The sequence below is a fragment of the Papaver somniferum genome, chromosome 9, assembly GCF_003573695.1.
Source record: "Papaver somniferum cultivar HN1 chromosome 9, ASM357369v1, whole genome shotgun sequence".
Taxonomy (NCBI): domain Eukaryota; kingdom Viridiplantae; phylum Streptophyta; class Magnoliopsida; order Ranunculales; family Papaveraceae; genus Papaver; species Papaver somniferum.
This window is the reverse complement of record NC_039366.1, coordinates 33,296,333-33,313,569: the sequence shown is the minus strand read 5'-3', so window position 1 is coordinate 33,313,569 and position 17,237 is coordinate 33,296,333. Positions and strand designations below refer to the sequence as shown.

General features: G+C 40.1%; 1 protein-coding gene and 2 pseudogenes across 1 annotated transcript; 1 reads left to right on the top strand and 2 right to left on the bottom strand.

Annotated features, from left to right (window-relative positions):
- The first annotated feature begins 4,129 nt into the window (after positions 1 to 4,129).
- On the top strand, positions 4,130 to 9,281 carry LOC113314201 (acetolactate synthase small subunit 2, chloroplastic-like). The gene is made up of 12 exons (XM_026562980.1): positions 4,130 to 4,415; positions 5,122 to 5,335; positions 5,573 to 5,656; positions 5,985 to 6,053; positions 6,878 to 6,961; positions 7,052 to 7,204; positions 7,425 to 7,511; positions 7,620 to 7,724; positions 7,819 to 7,941; positions 8,059 to 8,211; positions 8,565 to 8,630; positions 8,958 to 9,281. Exons 1-12 carry the CDS (start codon positions 4,201 to 4,203, stop codon positions 9,057 to 9,059), a joined length of 1,455 nt encoding a protein of 484 aa, XP_026418765.1. The 5' UTR covers positions 4,130 to 4,200; the 3' UTR covers positions 9,060 to 9,281.
- A 159-nt stretch (positions 9,282 to 9,440) lies between these two features.
- Positions 9,441 to 10,090, bottom strand: LOC113311733 (annotated as a pseudogene).
- Positions 10,091 to 10,125: 35 nt separating this feature from the next.
- On the bottom strand, positions 10,126 to 17,000 carry LOC113311732 (annotated as a pseudogene).
- Between the last annotated feature and the right edge of the window lie 237 nt (positions 17,001 to 17,237).

Sequence of the window (17,237 nt, the reverse complement as noted above, 5' to 3'; positions counted from 1 at the left end):
ACAATCACCACTCTCCTACGTCTAAGTTGCTCGACACAAATGGTTGTCTTCGGAGTGCATGTGAAACTAGCACCTTCTGAGAAATAGTGAACCACGTAATTGAATGTGTCGGCGATTAAGTGCCCACATATCGGCATGCTCATCCAATGATCCCTTGTGATTGGATTGGCCCCGTGGAGACGTATTTGATACCTAACAAATTGCATATTGAGACTAGCATCCCCATCGGACAACATTGTCTTGTAAATTTCCGGTTTCTCCTTTAGCTTCATCAACAACCTTTGACGGACATAAGTGATTTGATTATCATTATATAGCTTGGCACCTTGGGTGAAAGGCTCTAGTTGTTTTACGACAATGTGGAAACCACAATTACCATCCGGAGGGACGTCATGGGTGGATATGACGTAATCTCTAATGTAAGGAGGTAGCTCTTCCAAAAACCTTTTATCACCAAGAGGTGGCGTATTATCAATTGGAGCCTTTAGCTTCACGTCTTATGGAATTGGTTGGCTCGGTTCTGACGGAGTAGGTTGGGTTGGTGGAGAGTGTAACATCGTTCCTTTTTTCTTCATATCCCGTTCACTTGTCTCTCCCTTTTCCATAATATTCCTATCCTTTTTCTTAAAATCTTCTTGGTACTTAGCCGCGGTATGCTCATACCCCGAAGGATCTCTAGTAAAAGGGGTCATTTTGCTTTTCCTCTTAGCCAACACCTTTGTATATTCTCTAACTTGTTTTTTGGTTTCTTTGGTTCTTGGCCTACCTTTTCCCTTGCCTTTATTTGATTATTGCACGTTATCCGAAGTGTGCGGATAAACGATTGGCCGCATGTCATCCCAAAAGATTTGCCCATTCGAGTTTGTTCATGTTCTGGTACATTTCGATCACGATTCTTCCCATTTCGTTGTCACCAAAATCTTCTCCGACATCGCCCTTTGTAGGAGGGACAAAACTTAATTGTTGCCAATGTGGATCTATATCGCTTAAAGGGATTATGCCATGTTCATACTTAGCTATCGTACGACGACAAGGGAGTCCCATAGACTTCATCATGTTGCAAACACACACCTCGTCCGGCTTGGTTCCCCATATGTCGATCAAATTCACCTCAACCATTAACCTCTTAATGCAAGCATGTGAAACATTATAGTGGAGTCCCTTGAAAAACCGAAGGTCCGCCATTTTCTTGATGTTACCACCTTTGTATACAAGCTTTTTTTACTTCATGATGCGGCTTTTTTGGAACTTCTCTTTAATTCTCTCAATATTGCGGTTGAAGTAACTCTCCATTGTGTTAAACACAACCACAAAATTATCGACACATCCAAAAAGATTTTTCTTCAACCGGTGGTGAGCCGATTCTACCAAACTTGTCGCTTGATTCTCAAAGTGTTTATAGTTGTTGGTAAAAGCATAAAAGAAGCGCTCTTTGTGCGGTTCCAACTATTTCTCCACCACATACGTTATTATATCCTCCGGATATTCGGGGCTAGACAATGTTCTCTAAATTCGGCAAGATTTAGATAATACTCTTTTTCGGTGAGAGACCAAGTCAATGCCTCCCATTCCCCGGAGAAGGCAACCCATTTAGCGTGATTTATGGTGTATTGTTTATCGAATGCCTCTTTTGCATCCGCTTGTTCATCTTTCGGTAGCTTACTAATCTCTTTCAATCCTTTTGTCTTAGGTGGACAAAGTTGAGGCTTGCACCTGTTAATCACATTGCACCATATATGAAATGTACAAAGCATATTATGTGCCAATGGGAAGACTTTCTCTATTGTGTTCATCAATGCTACTTCATTGTACATCACGATAACCCCGGGGATATCATCATCTCGGTAGATCGACTTCACTTATTGTAGCGCCCAAGTGTAATTTGGTTCTTGCTCGTCCTTTAGAAAACAAAAGGCAACGGTAAACGGTGACTTGGTCGACGTACGACCAACAATGTTCAACAATGGCATCTCGTATTTGTTTGTCTTGTAAGTGCAATTCATTATAATAACTTCATGGAAGGATTGAGCCAATTGAACACTCTTCGGATGAGTAATGAAGAGATGAGTTATTTCTTCTTCCGGACCAACCTTCTTTTGAACCGCGTAGCCTTTCTCTTGAGCCAAAAAAAAAATTGTTGCATTACTTGTCTATCCTTCCATTCATTCCTTTTAATTGTCTCAATTGCATTGTAAATGGTGGACAAAGATGATACGTTATCCGGGTTATCTTCCTTTAATAAGCGAAGCATAACGGTAGGTGGAATACTCATTTTCCTATACTTAGCAATTTTTTTCCATTTCCTGAGGAGTGAGCCTTGCGGCCATTGCATGTCCTTCAAGATCTTCCGGACGAGGGTGGTTATCACGACCTACCACCTTATCCATAGCTAGAAACCATTTCTTCGTTAATTTGCTCTTGCTAAATACTAGCTTGAATGGGAATTTAATTTTCTTTGAGCATGTTGTGTTCTTCCTCGTCGTCTTTCCTTTATACTCATACCCCTTCCTCTTGTGACTAACATCGGGATCTCCACTTCTCTCACAAACCATTTCAAAACGAGTTTGGCTTTCTTCTCCATTCAAAACTAAGACGCACTTGAGTCTCTTAGCATGTTATCTAGCCCAATTCTTCGCATCAATAGGTAAGTCAAATACCAACTCATTAGCATAGTGATGAGATGTATCTTCGAATAACATATCAACCGGAGAAGGTTGATCACCCATTGGTATAGGTTGGCATTCCATCTACAAGAAATGTAACAACATCAATTGGAATTACATTAGAGTTCGGTTACTTGTAAATTTTATCGCAATAACCGAACTCAAGGTTCGGTTTATGAAGCAAAGTTCACAAGTAACCGAACAAATAACAAATAAAAAGTTCGGTTACTTCCTATTTTATCTAGGTAACCGAATAGAACACTGGAACTTCAAATTGTTTTTTGTTTGTTAAGTTCGGTTGTTTATGCTGTTGTTTCGAGTTTGCGAAACAACCGAAATTTGTACATTTAGTATACTCTTATATTATGCAAAGTTCGGTTAGCTAGTTCGTAAACATGCAGTTTGCGAAACAACCGAACTTTGTACACTAAGTTAACTCTTATTTGTACGTAAGTTCGGTTAGTTATTGGTTAATTGGTTGCGAACCAACCAAACTTTGTACACTAAGTTAGATCTAATTTTTACGTAAAGTTCGGTTTGTTAATTTATTACGAACCAACCGAACATAACGCTGGTAATACTAGAAACTTTCATTAACGGTGAGTTCGGTAACCTGCGTTTTTGGGCCAAGTAACCGAGCTGCACTTTCAGATGAGTTCGGTTACCTGTTCTTCACACGATGGAACCGAACTACACCTTCAGAAGAGTTCGGTTACATGTTCTTCACATAAGGTAACCGAAGCGTCCCAAATCCAGTTGAAAAATTTACATTTTTAGGAAAGTTTTGACCAATTCAACATATATTATCTAAGTTTGGAGCATACCTGGACACCCAAATACTCTTCCTCTGGTTGTGGTTGATAAAATCCATCGTATTCATCTTGAGATTGAGTTTGAGTTTGGGGAAGAATAGAACCACCATCTAATAAATAACTCATATCCGGATCATTGTGAAGATTAACAAATACTCTAGGAGAGGATGGAGATGAAGAATCAGATGAGTTTTCATCACTTGAATACCCAAACTTAGTGAATTGAAAAAAAAAATATTTTCCATGTTTTTCTCCTTCATCTTCTCTAACTTTACTTTCTCGATAAGTCTACTCATCTAATAAAAAACCCATCTTTTAATTTAATCTCACTAATTATTTTTAACTAAATCATTTCACTAATCATAACCTAAAATTAATTATGAGGGTAATTTAGGTATTAATATAAAATCTAGATATGGGATGACCTAGATTTATTTCTAATGTCTTTACCCAAAATAAAATCATGGTCCCCCAAAAAACAGTGGTGCCCAAAAAATCGTTCTAAAGAAATGACTGACTCGTTTTGAATATGGTAAATTTGGACCTCCTAGTACTAGGCTTGAGGGGACGGGAATAAAGTGTCTAAAGCCCAGTTGATATGGGATTAAATGTTAATTTCTACAGCCCAGCCCATTACACATATGCTAGCCTCTACCTACCTCCCACTACTAGGAAACCAAAAACCCTTACCCTCTGCTTTTCTCCCCCAAATCTCATCTCCAACAATGGCGGCAATTTCAACTAACACTATTCTTCCTGTTAAACCCACGCAATCTTCAATTTCCAACAAAGGGTTCTTAGGAAAACTTTATTTCAGAAAGATTGAATTATCAAAATCCAGGGGTTTCAAACTTCAGCAAAAGTTGATTGTTTCAGCTATTAAAGATAATAGCAATGCGGTTCCAACGGCTGAATCTTCACCTTCCGTGGGAAGGTCTAGGTAAAGTAATCTAAACAATTTCATTTCTGTTGCATTGTAGTTATTAAGTGATAAAGATTGATCTTTTGTGCTTGAATTCTTCTGGGTTGACTTATTTTGACCTAGTTGTAGGTTTATGCTTGTGTTTAGGTTTATAGAATATTGAAATATGAAGGTAATTGGAAAAAAAGGAGGTGGATTTGAGAATGATGTGTTAAGAGTTGACGATGGAGAATGAAGGAAAAAAGTGATTATGTTAAGAACTGGATTAACATAATGCAGTTACTGAAGTTTTAGAAATTGCAATAGATTTCACACAGGGATAGTTCTATTATAAGAATTTTATGGTTAATGTTAGTTGGATTTTCCTTTTGATTGGTTGGGGCTTAGGAACTAGTGATAAGAACAGAAATTTAGTGAAAATGCGTGACGTGACATGAAAATTGGATAGTTTATTGCGACCCTCATTAGAAAGAACATACATATTCTTGCAAGGATGATTGTATGGATTTCGTAAGATGTGGTTGTTTGTGCATACCTATGAAAAGAAGTTGGATCTAAAGGTTACTGACCTGCTGCATCCTATTTTGTTTCGTTCTCGGGTAGTTCAGGTTACCTGGCATTTTTGATTGTCTCCTATTTGACACTTTGTTTTGTACAAAAGTCTATTCTGTACCAGCACTAGTTTCAATTTTGTTGATAAGACGGAGTTTCATTGAAAATGCAGGGTAAGACGCCATACAATTTCTGTATTTGTTGGCGATGAAAGTGGAATGATAAACAGAATCGCAGGAGTATTTGCTAGAAGGGGTTATAACATTGAGTCGCTTGCTGTCGGTTTGAATAAGGACAAAGCTCTCTTCACAATCGTTGTGTCTGGAACTGACAGAGTGTTGCAGCAAGTGGTAGAGCAGCTTAACAAGCTTGTGAATGTCTTGAAGGTACTAATCTCATCCCTGAGCTTTCCGTTGCTAATGTCTATGAGTTACAGTTGTTCTCAAGTTACGTTTGGAGTCCCACTTGCCTATATTCACTTTCATAACATAACCTGATACTTGGTTCTTAAGTTATGTTGAAATGGTTTCCTTCTGTAGCTCTTTTCTCTCTCTCACGCACACAAAAATACTTGCAGTTTTTGCTTATCTACCTTTTAACATTTATTTGATTGAAATCACAAGGTGGAAGATCTCTCATCAGAACCACAGGTAGAACGTGAATTGATGCTCGTCAAACTCAATGCTAATGAAAGCAACCGTGCAGAGGTAACCACTGTCGCAAAATGTCGTCTCTTTATTAGGAAATTCTGATGTGAGGACCAAGCATCAGCTAGTGTAATTGTTGTCTGCATTATGCTCAGTCTTGGGACCAAGTCCTGTAGTGTTTGTGTTAGGGGTTTTCTCCGACGCATGCCAGCAGACATGGTTTCCCTTTCCCATTGAACCTTACCAGACCATATCTAAAACCCAAGGGGTTCCGTGATACCACTGGGGGTAAAAAAAGAAGAAGAAAGAATTGTGGTCCATTAGAAAATGCAGTTCTTGACTTTGTTTTTGTTTGAGGTGCTGACTAATATCTTCTATTAATCTTCAGATAATGTGGTTGGTGGACATATTCAGAGCAAAAATTGTCGACATTGCGGAGGAGTCACTAACTATAGAGGTGCTTATGAAAGTTTGTTTCTTGTATTGGTTATGTGTTTCAAACATGTGCCATGTTGGCAATGTATCTTAGAAAGCAGAATCCGGTTCGGTGCTGGATATCTTCATTAAGTAAAGTTCAAAAAACGAATATGCAGGGCTTGTAGTTGAAGAATGGTTATTCACAGATTAATAGAATCTAAGTTCAAATCTGGGACGGGCCTAGCAAGGGGCTAACCTGGGCTATAGCCCGTCCCTGTATCAGGCTAACAAAAAATTTGGTATGTAATTTTTTTGAAAATTAATTATACTTGGTTAATGTATTTTCTTGGCCTAATTAGCTTTAGCCCATGTTATGGAGAACTAAAACAAATATCTTCTTTGAAAACATAAAATTTTTTTCCATTTGCCTCCTCTAAATCATATATTTTTTTATCCGATCGCGTTTTTGATAGATTTCATTTATTTTTGTCTATCTATCCAGTATTTTATAGGCAAATCTCAATTATCATCCGGTTCGGTCCAAAAAAATTTTGCGGCCTTCGGCCGCATTGCCAACCGCCGATGTTCCAGCCCTTCCCAGAGATAAATTATGGGTCCGTCCTCACTTCAAATTGTATTGAGAATAGTATGTTTGAATGCAGTTCCTTGGAATTTTGCTGTAATGGTACCGCCTCCAGTACTGGAATGTTCTTATACATCGTGTTCCAGCTTTAAGTTATATTTTTTTTCCTCTTCGTTTCTATTGGTAAAAAGAAAAGAAGATATTTTTGAAAAAAAGTTTTCTTTGTTTGTTTGTACTGGTCCCCAAGTCAAATGGCTAAAGTGGTTTAGTGCCAATTTCAGGTAACTGGAGATCCAGGTAAAATGGTTGCTGTTCAGAGAAACTTCAGCAAGTTCGGGATAAAAGAACTCGCAACAACTGGAAAGGTTAATGCTTATTTCAATTATGTGATTTCACAAGCGTTCATCTGAACAAGTCTTGTAAGCACCATTTTCAAATCCTTGCCTCTTATATAGATTGCTTTGAGGCGGGAGAGGATGGGCGAGTCTGCCCCTTTTTGGAGGTTTTCTGCAGCTTCATATCCTGATCTTGAAGGCACAATGCCTATTGACTCTATTTCAGAGACTACAAGCAAAGCACTTGAAGCACAGCCAAACTTAACTACAGGGGTATATCTTTTTGTCTGAATTTGTATCATGAGCGAGTGTTTTCTGTGGAGTATAATCTAGGGATTCTTCTTAGTGTTTATAAGCTAGTTCGCCCGCATTGCAAAAGATTAGTTTCTGTATTGCTCATGAATTGGATCCATTATCATGCATATCGTTGTACAATTGTTTTAAGTTCCTCTTTAATCATATTAAGTGATGATCTCTCTTTCTTCCCTTGAAGGGTGATGTTTATCCAACTGAACCTTATGATGGTTTCTCGATGAATCAAATTCTTGATGCTCATTGGGGAGTGCTCGACAACGAAGATGTAAGAGAGCTTTTTGTAACCACTTGGTTTTACCATCCAGATAGCGAAATGAATTATGATGCTTTCTGTATCTCATTCTTTTTCATTTTATTTTATTTTATCTTTCAGTCAGCTGGGCTTAGGTCTCACACCTTGTCATTGCTTGTTAATGATTGTCCGGGAGTGCTGAACATAGTCACTGGTATTTTTTCTCGTAGAGGTTACAACATTCAGGTATGCCATTTAGTCATTTCTTTTGTCCTTTTATAGTTGTGGTGATTTTGTGGGTTCCCATGTCCTTTATCGTGATTTTTCAATTATTCTTCAGAGTCTTGCTGTTGGACCTGCGGAAAAACAGGGCATTTCTCGCATTACAACTGTTGTTCCTGGTACTGATGAATCAATTGGAAAGTTAGTTCAACAATTGTATAAACTTATTGATATTCACGAGGTGAGTCTTATTCTATGTGACAATTGTTGCGCATCAAATATAATTTTAGACTCTAGTGTCTATGAAACTATCAAAATGGCTAAATACTTGTGGGAAACAAAAACAAAAAAACGTCAGGTTCGTGATGTTACACACATGCCCTTCGCGGAAAGAGAATTGATGTTGATAAAGATTGCTGTAAATGCTGTTGCAAGAAGGGACGTCCTTGACATTGCTAGCATTTTCCGAGCAAAAGCTGTGGATGTGTCTGATCATACAATCACCCTAGAGGTTTGTTGTTCTCCCTAGACATACCCACTGCACGATGGCAACTTACATGATATATAGCATCTTTTTTGTCCTTTCTTTGTATGTTATTATGCGGTTGATGTTCCAGATATGGGTTAGCAGTGAACTGCATTGTTAGGTCAGAAAGATTTCGTAGCACGAGTTGTTAATGTGCTAGGTTGAATACCGTCTAAGAAATATCTCAAAGAATTGGACATCTTCGTTGTTCACATTTATATTTGTAATTTTTTCTTGCAGTTATTTATCATGAACTAAGGGATTCTTATTATTCATCTTTTTTCTTCTTTCATTTTCATGACTTATCATTGAAACTTAATGCTTTTGCTCCTTGTCAGCTCACTGGGGATTTGGACAAAATGGTTGCGCTACAAAGGTTACTAGAGCCTTATGGCATTTGTGAGGTATGTTACTTTTGCGTTTCTGCTGAAAGTGTGCGAGTCGCATTTAACTTTTTTGCATCACTTCATTGTTGGGGAGTGGGATTATGAGCAGACACGTTTTTTAAGACCTATTAGAACATGGCTTCCAAATAATACGAGTCTAAGTCCCAGTTCTCTCATTTTAGACCTATCTAAACATAGATATCCAAATTTGTTAGTTTATCATTTGAACTACTGTTTACTGCCAACCTAAGTCCCAGGTTCTCTCACACTCGTGGGCCGTCTTTTGGGGGGTAATCTAGCTACTCTTGAAATTTTTATGCTGTTTAGTATTGTTCTTCTCTGAAGGTGGCAAGAACGGGAAGATTGGCACTTGTTCGTGAGTCTAAAGTAGATTCCAAGTACTTGCGTGGATACGCCTTGCCGATTGACGCTTGTTCTTCAGTCTAAAGTGGATTATGAGTACCTGCGTGGCTACACTACACACCTCTGTAATGTTCAGGATAGGAGAATAATGTGCTTTGCACTTGTAATGGTACGGATTGTTGGCTTGCCGAACTGGCAATGGAAACGTTTAATGTTTTGTTGTAGGTTTAAGGTTTTCATCAGGCAGTATGTAAAGAAGTTGGTTTTAATTTTGTTTATAGATAGATGTGCTTAGTCACTTAGATATATCATGAAACAATAGAAAATCAGTGGATCAGGCTATCTTGATTAACGCAGAACATATTAATACTAATGCAAAACAAACAAGCGACAGAAAACCAGCAAAAAGGATGGAGAGGATGGCAAAGCAGCCAGGATTGAAGTTTTCAGTAATGAGACTTTATCTGTAAGATGCAAAGTAATTACTCGCGAGAAACTATGACAACTTGTTTCCCAACATTGCGCTCGGTGAATATCCCTATCAGTGCAGCTGCTGCATTTTCAAGACCTTCTACAATATCTTCAAGATACGCAATCTTTTCCTCTGATGATGTATTTTTTCATCATTTCTATGAACTTTGGGTAGATGTCAAGGTGATCGAAAACCAAAAATCCTTCCATTCGGATTTGTTTTGTGATAACGAAGAAATTGTTATGAACCCCTTCCGATTCTTCGAGGTTGTACTGGGAAATCATTCCACAAGCAGAAATTCGACCATGGAGTCGCATGTTTGCAAGGGCTGCATCAAGCATCTTTCCACCAACATTCTCGAAGTAGATATCGATCCCCTTCGGAAAGTACTTTTTCAAAGCTGCTACCAAGACGTGCTCATCTTTATAGTTAAAGGCATCACCAAAAGCAAACTTGTTCTTCAACAAATCAACCTGAAATCAAAGAAAAGCGAAATGAATATGTATATGAACAAAAATCAAGTACTACTTACTAAGAACCTTTGAAGAAAAGCATGAAACCTACGATAGATGCGTTAGTCAATTTGATATCTGGAAGCCATAGAAAATCAGTGGATCGGGCTATCTTGATTAACGCATAACATATTATGCATACTAATGAAAAACAAACGAGCAACAGAAAACCAACAGAAAGGATGGAGAGGATGGCAAAGCGGCCAGGAATGAAGTTTTCAGCAGTGAGAAACTGATCTGTAAGATGCAAAGTAATTACTCGCGAGAAACTACAACAACTTATTTCCCAACATTGCGCCCGGTGAATAGCCCTATCAGTGCAGCTGGTGCATTTTCAAGACCTTCTACAATATCTTCAACATACGTAATCTTTTCCTCTGTGATGTATTTCTTTATCATTTCTATGTACTTTGGGTATACGCGGTGAATGTGATCTAAGACCATAAATCCTTCCATTCGGACTCGTTTTGTGATAAGTTGGAATAGGTTGTGAATCCCTTCAGACTGATCCAGGTTGTATTGTCAAATCATTCCACAACCAGCAATTCGACCATGTAGTCTCATGTTTGAAAGAACTGCATCAAGCATCTTTCAGCCAACGTTCTCAAAGTAGATGTTGATCCCCTCCGGAAAGTGCCTTTTCAAAGTTGCTACTAAGTCATGCTCATCTTTATAATTAAAAGCATTATCAAAACCAAACTTGTTCTTCAACAAATCAACCTGAATCGGAATATCAATCAAGAAAAGAGTAATGAATATGCATATGAGTAGCAACCAAGTACTTATTAAGGACCTTTGAAGCAAAGCATGAAACAGATGATATATTTTTTACCTTTTCTTTGGATCCAGCACAGTCTACGACATAGAAACCCATCAGCTTGTAAAATTGTCCCACAAGTTGTCCAACTGCACCAGATGCAGCCGATACAAACACAAACTCTCTTTTCTTAGGATAAGCAATCTCATGGAAGCCAACTTATCCAGTAAGGCCCAGCATACCTATATCAAGACACAATAATGAGTTTTATAAACCCAAAAATATAAGTAAAAAGTATTAGCTACAGTAAAATAAGGGCGAATTACCAAAAATTCCGGTATAGTAAGAAAGAGGAAGATCAGTGTATTTGATATTCACAAGAGTTGAAGGTTCAGGATTTTCAAGGAGGCTATATTGTTCCCATCCAGTAATTCCCCAAACATGCATAGTCACCTTCTTTGTAGTTTGGATTTCCAGAATCTATTACTTCAGCAACACCATGTCCCATAACTGGCTGCACATATCAATAAAACACGAATTTTATACGAATGGATCAAAAATCCGTTCTTCATTCATCCGTCTGAGGTCTTCAATATATACTCGCCTCCAATCGTCGGTTTCTTTGAATGCAAAATCTTCTTTCCATGTGTCGGGTAGCTCTTTTCTATGTATGGTGACTGTACCCTCTTATTCGCCGTTTAATTGCACTTTTCTTGATAAGGTTGCTAAGGCGTCCGCGTGTTTATTCCCGCCTCTGCTAGTATGGTCCAGTGTTGACCCTGTTTGGTTCATCAACCTTTGAGCCTCTGCCCGGTAAGGTGCTAGGTGTGGATCTTTAACGTAAAAATCGTTATTCACTTGGTTTGTCAAAAGTTTTGAATCTCCTTTGACTTCCACGCTCCCTAGGTTAAGTTCCTTTGCCATTCGGAGACCCAGGATTAACGCTTCGTACTCGGCGACGTTATTACTGCACGGAAAATCCAGTTTAAACAAGTACGAGAGTAAATCGCCTTGTAGGGATTAACACTACTCGGGCTCCTCCGACGGTGCCATATGATGACCCATCAAAGAACATGGTCCAAGGTTTGTCAGCATCCGAAACTGCCACCTCTCCGGGTAGGTATCTGTGCACCTCATCGTCCCCCTCTCCTGGAAACATAGCATGTAGTTGCATCTTTCTGATGACTACTCCCATATAAATATAAAGTCTATAAACTACTCAAACATTCAAGATTCAAGATGAACACGATGTAAAGAACATGAAAAGTAAAGATTAACACAAGCATATAACGTGGTTCGGCCATGAAGACCAACGTCCACGGGAAAGAAGATGTTTTCTTTATTGATTATAAGGTCTTACCCTTGAAAGAACTACAAATGTCACTTAGACTTCTTATTCTCTCTTTCTCTAGATCTCACTCAGGAATTCTCTATAGAAAGACCATCTAAAATGTTACATAAGTTGTCCATCTCCTTCTACATGGATTGATATTTATAGGCAAATTAGACTCGTGAAAGCCTGGTCTTGCCGAGCTGGTGGAGTTATCGTGCATTTCCTTCGCCGTTCAGACTGGTTCTATACTATCCCTCGTGATGGATTGATTGGTTCTCCCTCCAATTCGTCTATCCTTGCTCGTCATCGTGTAGCCCTTCTCTGGAAAACCTCGTGCTCTATCAGCTCTGGGTCGTAATATAGATCACCCGAGCCTTCCATTGCGATGTAGATTCATCCACATCTGTTCTTATCCTTCATTAAATGCATTCCTTCTTTTTAGACTTGACCGTCTGAGCGGATTATACCACTCCTCACACCATTCATATGGTGTTTGTAGAAGGTGCCTCGATTCAGACGAACTCACCTTTTAGAGTAGGATTCGGTGTTCCTATGTCATCATCTTATCATATATTCATCCTTTAGGATGTTGACATGTGGCCATCAGGTATTTTACCCTCACATTTTGCTCCTTTACTTTGCAACTTGCTAAGGGCATGTTGGGAAGAAAACTTCGTGACCGACTCGTCTTTATCGACACGTCCTAGATTTCCGCCACATCTGCACCTTTAGTGCGCTTTTACCTGTTGGACTTGAGGCGCCGGTTGGTTTTCCATTGGTTTCTTAAAAAATATTTTGGGAGAAGAGAATGACGCCTTTATTATCTGTTTTCAGAGTTCGGAACTTTTTCATTCTTTCCCTTCTTTATCTTATATTATTTCTTCTTAACTTCTTATCTCCTAGTTGATGGTGGTTTTTAGCTTAGGGTTAAAATTGTAAAAACTTGCATCTGATGTGACGTAAGGAAACGGAGCCGTGAGTGTTAACCTATACATTGACATATTGAGTCGTTTAATATATTTACATGAAATTTATCCAGACTGGCGCATGTAACAACCATCCCAGATGTTCTGTAAATTTCGGAGCTTTGCCTATATTCACTTAATATAAGTTTCTTTGAATACTTTGTGTGCTATATTCCCCGGCTGAACCCTTAATGTTGATATGGCATGACAATTTGTGTTCATTCGCAGCAGAGTAACACGAATTTCCAAATATCAAAGATAAGGTCTTTGCATAAGGTATTCAATCAGAAAGCATGCTTCTCTCTGGCAATGAACTTAAAAGAACTTTGTGTCAACACATAGAATTGAATCGATTACCCTGACTAATTTGCAAAAGTTAGGATTTTGCGCCTTGCGCAGTATATCAGACCTTGCTTGTCGAAATTCAAGCCTAGGCAAACTAGGTAATTAATCCTCCATGAATTAGTAGGTCCAAAACCTTGCCCAGAATCAGAAAACAATGAGCCACATGACAACAAAAGGAGGCGTGGCCATTCTTTAGGCCAGCCGGCGCCACTTGCCATTGGCCACACCCCCATCCTAAACCGGCCCTACTTCCCTCGACTAATCAGGTCGCCTTAAAACCGCCACGCTCACACCAGTTGTGGCTGGGCCCATACCTGTAGGCCCCAGTTTCCATCGACCAATAAGGTCGCTTTAAAGCCACCAAACTCACGCTGGAAGTGTGGCCACACCATGTTTGGCCGGCCTTCACTTTTTGGACCAATCAGGTTGCTCTAAACCTGCCACAGCTTCAAAAGAGGTGTCAAGATGTCGCCATACCATGTTGGCTTCTCAAAAACCGCGCCAACATGCTAACAACATCCCAAAAGCATGCCAATCTCACGCGCCAAACGGGCATGCCAAGTGCACGTGCCAAACATTCCACTTACCGCGTCAACATGCTAACGGCATGCCAAACCTGCCACAACATGCCACGAGCCATGTGGGACCCAGGAAGCCCTAGGAATGGCGCCACATCATAGCCACCCACGACAATCCTTACCCCTGTGGTCGTTTCCGTACTACGGCCTTGCCATAAGTATAGATATGGAACCGTTTGCACAAAAAAGTGCCGCCATTCCGCGGTCGCATGCTACACGCACCAATTAGGGTTTCGACATGCCAAACCCTAATTTGGGAAAAGTTGCTACGCCAACCAAGCCAAGTAACGTTTCCCAGAGTGTTGGGATTGATGTGGAAACAGGGCCAATGTTGCCACGCCACATGTGGGTCCAACGTCGAGGTGCCAAAGTCTAGCGACCATGGCTATGCCAGACGCTACGTCATGCCACTGGCATGTGCTAACTAGCCACGCCGCCATGCCGCAGTCATGTTGCACGTGCCACATAGAGTTGCGATGCGTCAAACCCTAATTTGGCTAAAGGTTGTCATACCAACTGAGTCCAGTGACTCTCCTAAGGCCTCAATATTAACTTAGCAACAAGGCCAATATTTCCAGAAGCCATATTTAGGTCTAACACCAATATGCCAAAACAGCTGCCACGGCTCCGCCAGGCGCCACTATGCCAATGACGCAACTTCGCTATACAACAGGATGCGGCCATAAACAATGTCCATCCTTCCTCATGAGATGCAATCTCAGGCATCCAAGTTCGCCACCGAACTGACATATTTGTGGCAAGTTTCAGGCAACTAGCCGCTTAAATCTAGTGGCCATGGCTACGCCAGGCGCCACTTGCATCACCGTGCCACTGGCATGCACGATCCATGCCACATTTCCACTGGCGTACATCAAAACACCACCGCGCCATTATCAGGCGCCAACACAAGGTAGCCATAATCAACGGCTACCCTCCTTCATGAGATGCGATCTCAGCCATCGAAGTTCACCACCGAACTGACAAACCTGTGGCAAGTTTTAGGCGACCAACCAAAACGAGCCTAATGGCATTACATGATATTTTCCTGCGGTAAGTCCCTTGACTTTGATTTTCCATACGTAGCAAAGTGTTACATGTTTTCCACAAAAACACTCGAGATATCAAACATGTCAGAAACTGGGGGATGCTCATCAGGGTATTGGTCTGGCGGTTTACAGCGTGCGGCATGCAATGCGCCCATTACTAAAAAGTGTCATGAATCAGGACAATTAGTGGTGGTAAAAAGTAACAGTGTAAACGAATTCACTTCCTTCATCATGGAAGCATAATGACTGACGGTTAGACGTTACTCTATTCTTCCACCACTCAATCGTTTCCACTTCCTACGAGACCAGGGTACGTTTCAATATGACTTATATAAAAAGGCTTCACCTATTTTCAAGAAAAAAGAAGTTTTTTTTGGTCGGCAACAACACAGTATCTAGAAATCACCTGGTCGCTTTCCATTCGACTAGCCAGTTCTACTTTCAGATACAAGTCATAAACAACCACACCTTCGGAATCAAATATTCTGGTCTCAACACTCTCTTCGCTTCCCTCCCTAAGACCAACCCATCTCCTTCACTTTGTGACCGAAGCAAGCCTGGAACGGCCACTTCTTGGTTTAGGCCAGGATTGTACAGATTGATCTCTCAAATCAAAAGTACTCTCGTGCAGTGTATTGTTTAGGGTTTAGATTCGTTTCTCATCCACACACCCAAAATTACCAAAATCAGCAGAAAAGGTTTTCACCCACAAGCAATTAGTGACCACAGTGGGAGATTTATCTCTCGGTTGCAAATTCAACTCTCAATTCCATCATCCTACTAGTAAAATGCAATTATTCGAAGCGCATCGTCCAAGAAAAGATGGATTCAGGAGAATTACCTCTGGGGACTAGAGATTCTCCGCCTTACCGCGGATCGACATAAAGATGTTCCACAGACAATAAAGAATGACTGGGGACTTCTCGCGACAAGGAGGGTGTCACATAAAGACTCATATTTACTCCCTGAAGATTCAGTTTTGGTGAAAGACCCCAAAGTGAGTAAGTTTTGTCAAACAATGTTTACACGATCTATTATTTGGGTTTTCACATTTGCAATGGAAGCCGATAACCCAATCATCCCAAGATTTCATATATTTCCTTTTCTCATGCAACATTCACGGTTTCACAATTTTCCCGAATGACTTTTCTACCTATATTCACAATTCAGATTTTGACATATTGATTGATCAAAGGGCCATTATTACAAAATAATCCAAAAAACTCTTGTAAGAAACAATCATCTATCAATCCAAAAACCATAAAACCAAACCATAAACTAGGCGTTTCTTTTGCCTTTCAAAAAAAAACTAAGAAAAGGAAGTTCAGAAAATAAAAACATTCAAGGAAAATTGCCTAACAACGGCTCGTTCTTCTTGGAGAAAATATCCTTCATGCTTTCAAGAGCCGCCTGTTTCAGCTTCAACTCCTGGGACAACTTCTCTACTTCTGCCTCCTGTTGACTAATCAAATCCGCGGAAGGGCCGTCAACCGCTTCAGCCTGCAACCTTTGGATTTCAGAAAGACCTTCACAGAACCAGGAGATGTTGAACTCAAAGCCTACGCACATATCCCGGTGAAACTTCCAGCTCGAGATTATATCTCCGAAAACGGTATGGCCAGTCACATTGCACATATCATGAATTGAAGATAATGTTTCTTCCACCCGCTTAACCAACACAAACCGGATGGTGATCCTTTTGGTTGTTGCGATATGACCATACCTTTCCCATATTCGGGTATACAACTCCACTTACTTAGCTGGTGCACTGAAGCCTCCGATTAGCACATGATCTTCATGAGGAGTCAAAAATGGAGGGTCGAAAGTGGCGCCTGAAACTGATTCCGCAACCAGTAGGGACCTTGGAAACAATCTCACCTGCACCCATGAGAGCGTTTTCCGTCATTTGAAATGTAGCAGCATATTCACAACGATCAATCTCCATCTCCGAGTTGCTAGCAGGTACGACTTCCACGATTGGAGACAAAACCACATCTTCATCATGACGAATCTCCATCTCAGGGTTATCTTCGATGGCCTTTTCCTGTGATAACACCGATGGAGTATTTATTATGAATTAATAAATAGCCTAAAAAAATGTAGGAAACTCACCTACTTATTCGTAGGCCCACTGGAAGAAGACTCGTTATTATACTCAGAAGTGCTCCTCTCGTCATCGGATCTCGAGTTTTCTTCCTCTTCGGATTCTTCTTCAAGAGATTCAGTCTCGTCTCCTCCTTTCTCAAGAGGCGCC

Coding starts and splice junctions, on each gene's coding strand:
- LOC113314201 (XM_026562980.1), top strand. CDS start 4,201: ATGGCGGCAATTTCAACTAACACTATTCTTCCTGTTAAACCCACGCAA. Junction 7,512..7,619: donor GAGTGCTCGACAACGAAGAT/GTAAGAGAGCTT, acceptor TTTATCTTTCAG/TCAGCTGGGCTTAGGTCTCA. Junction 7,725..7,818: donor GTAGAGGTTACAACATTCAG/GTATGCCATTTA, acceptor ATTATTCTTCAG/AGTCTTGCTGTTGGACCTGC.